A 10,589-nucleotide genomic window follows, 5' to 3' on the forward strand; every position below is an offset into this window, starting at 1 on the left:
TCAGCTGCAGACCGCCCTGACCTGCTGGACCTCGCCTGTTCAGCTCTGACCAGTTTGCTCTGTGGGCCCCGGGGCTTCATATGGGACCCACCTGGCGAGTCTGGCATCCCTCCCCGCCCTGCGACCCGCCCCAGCCTCATTTTGAGGCATAAAAGGAACCTCGGTCCCAGCAGCTCCTCACTCTCCGCTCAGAGCCGACAACCAGCCGACCCTCAGCCATGACCTCCTTCTCCAGCCGCAGCAGCCTCATGTCCTCCTCCTCCCGCCGGGTCGGCAGCATGGGGGCTGGCAGCATGGGGGCCGGCAGAATGTACGGAGGAGCCGGAGGGACAGGAATCCGTGTCTCCAAGGCCTCCTTCTCCTCCTCCTCTGCCGCCGGTGCTGGCGGCGCCTTCAACCTGTCCGACGGCGTCGACATCTCCGACAACAAGAAAGTGGCCATGCAGAACCTCAACGACCGCCTGGCCACCTACCTGGACAAGGTGCGCAGCCTGGAGAGGGCCAACGCCGGCCTGGAGCTGAAGATCAGACAGTTCTTGGAGAACAAGATTAAACCTGCGGCCCACGACGGGACTGCGTACTATGTCCGCATCAAAGAACTGCAGGACCAGGTGAGCACAGAGACTCTGAACTCTAAGGGCATTTTCTCAATTTCTACATATCTTCTTAGATTCACCTTATAATGTATTTGTATATAACTGATCCCCATGTGTTTAATATCAAAATGTTCAGAACAAACTCTGCCTTCACATTTGTCATAGAGCGTTGTGTAAAAAGTAGGACTGTCAAACGATTAATTTTTTTTAATCGCCATTAATCGCTGAAGTTCTATAGTTAATCGCGATTAATCGCATATTTTATCACATGATTAAAATTCTATTATTTTGCATTTCAGAACAGTTTTTAAGTACATATTAACAATGGAAAGCATTTTTTACAAGTGTATCTTGATTGGGAATCAAATGAATGCAAAGAAAGTTACTTTATGAACTTGATTTTAAGATTTGTAATTATTTATTTACTGTAAACAAAAGAAAAATGTGTGAATCTGTCATTATTGCACAATTCCTCCAAGTACCTAACTAAAAAACTAAAAATCCCTATCCTTACTAGAGTCAATATAGTGTTTAGTAACTCCTAAATAGGGCTGTCAAACGATTAATTTCTTTTAATTTCTCTGAATTTCTGCGATTAATGCGATTAATGCAATTAAAAAAAATTAATCACATCGTGGCGGCCCTTAATCGCATCGCAATTAACGCGTTAATGCTGACAGCCCTAGTAAAAAGATAATTTGGCCAATAATGCTGAAAAGTTGATGTTCACTTATTTAGAATTCTTCAATTATACACAGAGAGGGAAATGACAAGTGTCCCAAGCTCTCTTCCATGTCTTTCTTGCATCAGGGTATTTTTTTTAAATAGTGAGGCCCAAATGTTTCCATTCACATTTCCACCTTCACTCATGTGGACGAATTGTTTTGTTGCTCGAAATGAGTTTACCAAAGTCTTAGCTTCACAAAACTAGTGTAACATATGAATAAAATAGATAAATGTATAGAGCATAGAAATTAACAGGAGCGGGATGGAGCGGGATGGAGCCGGAGATGAAATAAAAACATGACGCTGTAATGCAGTGAGTGCGCCCAAAGATTGCGAGGCATTCCTAGGCTACTTAGTATGTGGAAGGCAGCGATTCTTCTAACCTACCCTAAATCGATAAATGCGTGTTTTGAATGTGAAAAGAATTATGTAATGAATGTGCCTAGGCCTGCAGGGAATGCATGTATAGTGTAGCCTAAATTTCCGAGGCAACCTCAGTGATTTGACCGCGATTAACCAAACATGCTACAGGGGGGCAACAGAGTCTGATAACTTCATACAACATAGGGAACCAAACGGGAGCGGGACGGGATTCGGGAGTCTTTCTCTCGGGATTTTGCAGGACAGCATTTTTTTTGAGGGGGTGGGGGCAATCACGTGATCGGGATATGACGGGAGTATTTTCGTGGGCTCGGGATTGGATGGGAGCAACAATTGATTCCCGTGTCACCCTCTAGTCCAGACATCGTCAGTTATTAACACAACCATTTCAACACTCAGGTGAGTTTCTGGAACTCATTCTCGTGTTTGTTTATTCAGGTATGAGCACGAGCTGGCCATGCGTCAGTCGGTGGAGGCTGACACCTCCGCGCTGAAGAGAGTCGTCGACGAGCTGACTCTGACAAAATCCGACCTGGAGATGCAGATCGAAGATATGAGGGAGGACCTGATCTTCCTCAAGAAGAACCATGAGGAGGTGAGAACGCTGAAACCAGACGGAAAGATAAATTTAAGCTGCAAGCAGCGATGAACGGCCACCATGTCGCGCCCAAGCACAAATGAACTCTGAAAAATAATTACTACTTTGAAAGTGGCTACAAAGTTTTGAGTGTTCTCAAACGTGTTTGTAAAATGAAAATTAACGCGCAAAATCCAAGATGGCCGACATCCCGTCAGGCGAAAAAATTTCAGAAAAATTGTATATGTTCCAAATTTCGTGAACATCAAAGAAACTTTCCGAACCATGGCGTTAGGGGGCACTGGCCACGCCCCTGAGCCCAATCACTGCACAACAGGTCCCTGGCACTTTGGTGCTCGGGCGCTAATAAAAAGATTAAAAGACAGACGTTTAACCTGGGTCTTCCTACAGGACCTGCTGGCCCTGCGAGCCCAGGGAAACAGGCCAGGTGAACGTGGAGGTGGACGCTGCTCCGCAGCAGGACCTGTCCGCCGTCATGGCCGAAATCAGAGAACACTACGAGACCGTCGCCAACAAGAACCGCCAAAAGCTGGAGGTCTGGTTCCAGACCAAGGTGAGACAACAAAGTTTCCTGCCCTGAATGGGCTCACTGCTGCTCCCTGTTTGATTGTTCTGAAGTTTTAAAACTTTGTTGTTTTTTAAGTTTTATAAGTTTTATAAGTTTTAGTTTTTAGTTTTTAACTTTTATAATTTTTTGGAAAATGCATTTCCTGCAGAAAATGCGTGAATGCTGAAACGCTAAAATACTAAAGCTACCACAAAGTCCTGTTTCCTGCCCTGAATGGGCTCACTGCTGCCCCCTGTTTTATTGTTCTGAAGTTTTAAAATGTTGTGGTTTTTATAACTTAGGAAGTTTTTGGATAAAGCCTTTCCTGCAGAAAATGTGTGTGAATGCTGAAACGCTAAAACGCTAAAGTGAAGTAGGGAGGATAGTTGGAAAAGTGGGTATGGATTGATGAATTTCATTAAAAAGTTGAATAACACCACTAATGTAAAAATGAGATGTGGAACATTTACAAGTAGAGACGACTTTAAAGCTAGAAGCTAAACTGTCAAAGGTGGAGGTTGACATTAATTACCTGAAAAGGCTAAAAGAAGAAATGCAAAGTTCTTTAAAAAAACATAAAAGGTCCAAAAAATTGAAGTTAAATACGAGCATAAACGTCCTTAAATGACTAATTTTTGTTGTTTTGAAGTTTTCAAACTTATTAGTTTCTTAAGTTCTTCTTTTCCTTTTTGTTAATACTATTATGCAATTCCTTCACTTAGTTAACAATTCATTACCGTACAAAGCAGTACCATTATCATATCCTTTTTTTTTTGGATACGTATGTACATATTTATGTAGTCCACCCAGTGCTGATAACAATAACAATAACAATAACAATAACAATAACAATAATAATAATAATAATAATAATAATAATAATAATAATAATAATAATAATAATAAAATAAAAAAGCAACCCTCATAACGAAAGAAAAATAGAAATTAAAAAATTAAAAAAGTAAGGAAATATATCTATGTACAGTATGTGTCTATATACACATATATCTGCACCCCCATACATCTATACATATATAAAAAAAGGTTAACACAGACAATAACTTAAAGGTGCAGTAGGTAAGCCTTATAAAACTACCTTTCTGTCATATCTGCTTGAAACTGACCCTATGTTCCAGCCATAGACTGTATATAATAATGGACCAACAGATCCCGTTGCTCTGGACGGAGACCAGTGAAGGCCTTTAGAAGCACTTTTCCGGTGAGCACTGAGCGTTACTGCGCAGCCTCCAACTGAGAGAAACGACGTACATGTGACGTGAGCAACCTGTCTGAAAGTTGTAAGTCTTCTGGTAGCTGTGCCAAGAGAAATCTCAATCATTCCGAATCTAGCAGAGACAGAGAGTGTAGGTATATGTAAGGAGATAACATAGACACAGGCTAATTATTGCTAACTAAAATGCTAGTTAACATTAGTAATTACACTTAAACAGCTAATGTAAGTCCAAACTGCCTGAGAGCTTCTCCTGTACTATACGGTAATTCCTCTACTATGAGACAGTAAGTCTCGTGGTTATGACCCAATCGTTAGCCTATTTTTATAAAAACGTCTGCTACGGAGCCATAACGTGAGGTACAAGGTAATGGAGCCTTTTATACATTGTCGTGTTTCTTTAGAAATAAACAATGGACAAATAGAGTCTTTAAACTCTTCAGATGTAAAGTTATTCGCTGTCAAAGTGACGTCAAAATGAATGGCAGTCAATGGAATGCTAACGTCGGGTGATCGCTTTGTAGCATCAAAATGGCGCCATAGAAGATTCGAGCTCTGTGTGTGTGTGTGTGTGTGTGTGTGTGTGTGTGTGTGTGTGTGTGTGTGTGTGTTCGTGCGCATATTTATTCCTCTTAGGTGCGTTGAACTATGCATGTCGAGTTATGTTTTTCTTTTTAAGTTTGAAAACGGTTTACTTTAAGTTTTAGTTTAGGAAGTTTGATGACAACGTTTTTGTTGTTTTGAAGTTTTAAAACTTTTTCAAGTTTTTTGTATTTAACTTTTATCACTTAGGAACTTTCAGTTTTTAAACTTTTTAGTTTTAGTGTAGAAAGTTTTTATAACTTTTTTTGTTAAGTAACTAGTAACCAAGGAGGACACTGAGAATAAAAAAAATCATGATGGGCTCTTCAGAAGAGGTCATTATCTTATTATATATATATATATATATATATATATATATATATATATATATAGTTTCCTAACTTCTGCTGTTCCGGGATGTTTCTCAGATAACTCTACATCACGCTGGGCTCAGATACCCTGATATTTGATCAATAACATCATTGATTGTTCTTCACAGTCAGCCGAGCTGAACAAAGAGGTGGCTGTGAGCACCGAGACTCTGCAGACGTCCAAGACTGAGATCTCAGAGGTCAGACGAACTCTTCAGTCTTTGGAGATCAAACTGCAGTCTGAGATCAGCAAGGTAAGAAACCACTGAATCTCTCAACTTCATCAAGTCATCAAATGTAACATTGTTGCTGAATTTTGGGATCAAGTCTAACAAAACAACAAAACAAAACAACAACCCAACAACCCAAATATTATCTGAAAAGCTTTCCCTTCATCTTTTATTAACAACTGAATTTGGATATTTTAACCCTTAAAGTTAAACGTTCTCATGCTAATCAATGATTGCCATTTCTGACAGGAAAATAGAGATAAGTGAAGAAAAGTTGATTGCATAACTTTGACCATGACTTTCATTTGAGCTTTTCATTAATTTGGTTCTTTTCTGGCAGAGTTGGCCTTCTGTATTGGTTTGAATGTAAAAGGTTTGAGGTGTTTTGTAAGGTACTAAGGGGCTGTCTTACTGTAAATCAAAGTGACGGTAATCATTGACTGTCCTCCCTCTTCCTCAACAGAAAGGAGCTGTAGAGGTGAGACTGGCTGAGACCAAGAGCCGCTACGCCAACATGCTGACAGGTTACCAGAGGCAGGTGGGGGGTCTGGAGGAGCAGCTGTCCCACCTCAGGGCCGACCTGGGCAACCACAGGGCCATGTACGCCGAGCTGCTGGACATCAAGACCAGACTGGAGATGGAGATCACCGAGTACAGGAGGCTGCTGGACAGAGAGAGGTGAGCCGAGTCTACAGTCATCCATCACCAAACCCACCAGACTCCATGTAAACAATCAGGACTTTCATCAACGTAAAACACACTTCATTCAAAGTGGACAGAAACACAATAAAACTACCAAAAGCCGTCTTGGTTCATCTTTCCACTGTTCCAACAATCACCACTCTGGTTTGGTTGAAATGAACCCTTAATTCACCCATTTACATGTGGAAATATGCTGGCTCTATACACGCTAAAAGTACTGATTATTTACATGGAGTCTGGTGGAAATATGCTGGCTCTATACACTCTAAAAGTCCTGATTATTTACATGGAGTCTGGTGAGTTTGGTGATGGTGATTTCGGGGCTGTTTCATGTTAAACTAAAAGGATCTTACTCTTTAACTAAAAGGTCTATCTCTGTTGGGATCCTTTCATAATGTTGTCACACACTTAAAATAATAATCTGAGTCTGTCAGCGGCAAAAACACCTGTTCCCGAGCAGGTTAGGTGTTCAGGATAAGTGACCACGGCATTTTAACCTGGTAACAAGTGATCCACCGTCGTGATACACAAAACCCTGGGTTGAACCTGAAGTTACCTCGGTAACCCCAAATCTTGCTCCGTAGTACAGGCCTCTGGTCACTTTTTTTGACGTTTTTATAGATTTATTTTTTCCAAGATTTGTCACTTTTTTTCAATTTTTTTTGTACACTTTTTGAAGATTTTTCCGGCATTTTTGTCACTTTTTTCAACGTTCTTTTGTCATTTCTTTTCAAATGTTATGAAACTGAATAAAACACCCAAATTCAATGAAAGTATTGAACTGATCATTTATTTTTCTTGTGAAGTAACCATCCACGTTACTTTTTTGGTTGAAAGAAACCCAAATTTCTGATATAGAAGCTTTTTGAAAATGGGTCAAATTTGACAACAGCAGGGTTTGTCTTTTCTCTTTTTTACAGTAGACATAACTATTTCATGTGTTTTTTCAGATATTTCTCATCTTATTTTCCTGTGAAGCGCTGGATAGTTTCATGTTTCCTCCACTGATGGACAGAAATCCCGAAATAACGGAATCCCGTCTGCCGTCCTGGCTCCTAAATGGTGGAACGAGCTTCTCGTTGACATCAGAGGACAGCTGAAAGTAATCGTCCACCGCAGGCTAAAAACACCTCTCTTCTGACAGCACCTTTACTAAGAAGATAATGCTACAAAAATAATAAATGTTGCACTTATGAAAATGTGTGTGAATGCTGAAAAGTTATCACTCTAAAGAAGCTAAATACACATCAGTTATAAACTCAGAACAGAAAGGAGCATGAAACCTAAACAGTGATAACAGGAACACGGTTTGATATCTCAATGTCTTGTCATTTCTTGTAAGTTTATTTGGAGTCTCTAGCTGACAGTATTGTGGGAGGAGGAGCATTTTAAAGTGGGTATATAGGTTCAAAAGAATGTGAACTGAACAAAGGCATGGTTTTATATCGCATGTTCAACATGAAATAAGAGCCAGTCAGCAGATTGGCAGTTAAAGCAGAGCATTTATTAACACAAGAAACATTCAATTCAGTTTCTTTGTTGCCTGTTTCTCTGTGCAACTAAGTGAGCAAGTGCGAGTGTGCGTCTATGTGTGTGTGTGTGTGTGTGTATACCCGTCAGTGTGCGTGTTTGTGTGCATGTGTTCTGCAATGAGATGACAAAAACTCATTAACAATAAATCAAAGATGAACATAAATTGCGTGCGTTAAGGACAATCAAAACATCACGAGAAAGTATGTGTGAATGCTGAAAAGTTATCACTCTAAAGAAGCTAAATACACATCTGTTATAAACTCAGAACAGAAATGAGCATGAAACCTAAACAGTGTCTCTGTGTGTGTGTGTCTTCTGCAATGAGATGACAAAAACTCAAACAATAAATCAAACATGAACATAAATTGTGCGTTAAGGGCAATCAAAACATCACGAGAAAATGCTGAAGAGCTATCAGTCTAAAGAAACTAAATAACCCCCCCCATCCCCCCTCCCCTTATAAACTCAAACTTCCTGAGCGTACAGGTATACTGCCAGAATCAGGCCATAAAACACAGCACAATGCCATAAAACGATAGAATAATAAATGTAAAATCCTCATAACAAAGTATTTATAATGATGATCTATTAAATGCACTGCATCAGTGTAATTCTTCAGCTATGTGTCATCAGATAAAAGATCATGAAGATGAAAATGTCTGAGCATCTCTTCAGATGTATCGGCCTCTTTCAGTCGACCTTTAAGTATCCTCTCTGATCAACCAGCGTCTGCAGGTTCTCTTTTACGTCACTGAAGTAACGCTCGATGTCACACATCTGCCTCATGTATCTCTGATTATAATAAACATCAAAGTATTTATCATAGCTGTCATGAGCTATGTGATACACATTTGACTCTTCATCAATCAGACGAGAAGGGGCTCGCTGCCCACTGCACTTATCCTCGATCATTTCCTTGTGCTCTTTGAACAGTGTGTCCAGGTCTCTCAGGTAAGTAGAGAGGAGACTCTCCACAGGGTCGCAGGTCTGAGTCCCTCCGAGTCTCACCAGGTGAATCAGCATCTGGATGTGGAAGGCTGCCCCGTTCACCCAGGCCTTCAGAGCCTGAGACGACATGTGGCCGTCCCTCACCATGGAGTTCTTCAGCTTGGTGAGGGCGATGCTCAGCTGGACCTCGATCCGTTTGATGTCAGTCACCAGTTCGTGGTCGTTGTTGATGTGCATCATGCATCTCTTCAGGCACTCGTCGATCTGATCCCAGACCTCGGAGGCCTTCTCCTCGGCAAACACGCTCCGCAGAGCGTCCTTCATGCTCTCCTCAGGCGGGGAAGCTGAGTCGATGTAGATGGAGATAGCCAGCGCTCCGAGGCCCGCCAGTGCAGGAACTGGTGTCAAGTCGCCCAGTATCTCCAGCAGGCTCTTGATCATGCCTGCAGCAAACTGGCCCGCCTCCATTTTCCTCTTCTTGTAGTGTTGTGTCAGATTGTCTGAAGACGAAACACCAGTGAACATCACAATGGTCTTGTTGACTCTCAGATCTGGACTGTCTTTGATTTGCTTCCTGAAATCATCCAGTTCTGCCTTCTCCCTCTCCATTCTGCTCTGTGCATCACCCATCTTCTTGTTTTCAGGATCAGATCAAAGATGGAGGTTGTAGTTTTCTGTGGAACGCTGCAACACACAAACAGTGAACGTTTTCAAGCAAATTATCTTAGAACATCGTTTCTACTTTCATTGAAGCTTTGCATTAACTAGGATTAAAATGCAGTTCTTTTCCTGTAATGAAGTATCTTTAAAGTGGGTTATTGCTTCCTTGAGGCTCTGCATTCTTCTTTCACTACGAACAGGTTACAGACTTCAGATCAGAAAAAAATAAGTGGAGGAGTGATTTCAAGTGGAAAAACCATTTATGAAATCCAGACAAAAAAAAGTTAAGACAAAAATCTAGACAGCTACAAACATAGTAGCAATTTAGTTTAATGTTGTATGAATTCATTTTTCTTTATGTTTGAGTTACCTGGCTGCAGTTCTCTTCCTGGTGAGTCAAGGACGGGGCAGAGGGCGGAGCCTGATTTTATGCAGAGGCCCCAGTCTTGGACCGTACCAAAAGATCTGACAGCAGAGGGGGGGATCAGGGTTTATTCCTGCAGGTTGTAGTTATTGTTCATGTTGTCCCCCCCTCTGTGTGTTTATTGGTTCGGTCAGTTGGTATATAAGTGTCCCTCCCATCTGTTAATTGAGTTAACATTTTGATTTTGTTTAGCCTTGGTTTTCAGTAGAGTTATGGTTTGTTGACCTTTTTTTGGGGACCATATTACTCTTTGCTTAATTTGCTTGTTAATCTCTGTGTTTGGGGGAAATAAACCCAACTTTTTGAACTTCAAACCTGTGTGTCGCTGCATAACGCTCAGTTTTTGTGGCCTGAACTTAACTGTAATGTCGGTAAACAACCAGCAACTCGCGGTGCTCTGTACCTGACTAAAAATTAAACAATTAGGACTTTATACCAAAGAGATATTGTTACTATTCCTTATATAATCCCATATTGGAACAGTTTAATAGAGAATGTCCCTTGGGAAAACGTTTGGTCTTTGCCTTTCAAATATGTGCTCGCTAATAAAGTGAGAGAAGTTACGTTTAAATTCATTCTACCCAGCAAAGTGTGCGCTTAAGCGGTATAAACCAGATTTTGAATCTGAATGCTCTTTCTGTTTTATTTTGGAAATGTTCCTACACAGAAAAATTGTGGTCAGATGTCCTTAAATTTGTGTGTGTGTTTGTGTGTGTGTGTGTGTGTGTGTGTGTCCATCCAGGTCAAAAGTGAAATTGAATTTTTGGTGCTTTTTTCAGCATTTTGGGCTTTTTTTTTTTCTTTTCATTTTTAATCGTTTTTGTCACCTTTTTCACCGTTTTGTTTTAAATTCATGGTCAATAAACTTAATTTATATGACATTATACCTCATTTTTTAGTTAAAAAGGCAGAAATGATGGATTATTTTGACTAATAGTTAAGATCAGAGGGTGTTGAGTGAATCACGGACTGGTTTATGTCAAAGTTTAGTCACGATACTGTTTTAACCCTTGTGTTGTCCTCGGGTCAAATTTGATCCGTTTTCAACGTTTTTTATATC

The 10,589-nt window shown here is 40.6% G+C and overlaps 3 protein-coding genes and 1 pseudogene across 3 annotated transcripts in view; 1 reads left to right on the top strand and 3 right to left on the bottom strand.

Annotated features, from left to right (window-relative positions):
* Nucleotides 1–10,589, bottom strand: part of LOC116062299 (cephalotoxin-like protein) — a 1,100,540-nt gene that overhangs the window by 818,556 nt on the left and 271,395 nt on the right. The window lies entirely within an intron of this gene.
* LOC116050002 lies at nucleotides 49–5,978 on the top strand (annotated as a pseudogene).
* thoc6 (THO complex 6) overlaps nucleotides 4,653–10,589 on the bottom strand; it is a 28,470-nt gene continuing 22,533 nt past the window's right edge. The window contains exon 14 of the mRNA XM_035996665.1: nucleotides 4,653–4,690. The gene's annotated coding sequence lies outside the window, so the exon portion shown is untranslated. The remainder of the gene's footprint in view (nucleotides 4,691–10,589) is intronic.
* Nucleotides 7,971–9,499, bottom strand: LOC118494117. The gene is made up of 2 exons (XM_035996669.1): nucleotides 9,476–9,499; nucleotides 7,971–9,129 (listed from the first exon to the last, which is right to left on the bottom strand). Exon 2 carries the CDS (start codon nucleotides 9,073–9,075, stop codon nucleotides 8,188–8,190), a length of 888 nt encoding a protein of 295 aa, XP_035852562.1. The 5' UTR covers nucleotides 9,076–9,129; nucleotides 9,476–9,499; the 3' UTR covers nucleotides 7,971–8,187.

This window comes from Sander lucioperca, chromosome 21 (genome assembly GCF_008315115.2).
Source record: "Sander lucioperca isolate FBNREF2018 chromosome 21, SLUC_FBN_1.2, whole genome shotgun sequence".
NCBI classification, from domain to species: Eukaryota; Metazoa; Chordata; class Actinopteri; order Perciformes; family Percidae; genus Sander; species Sander lucioperca.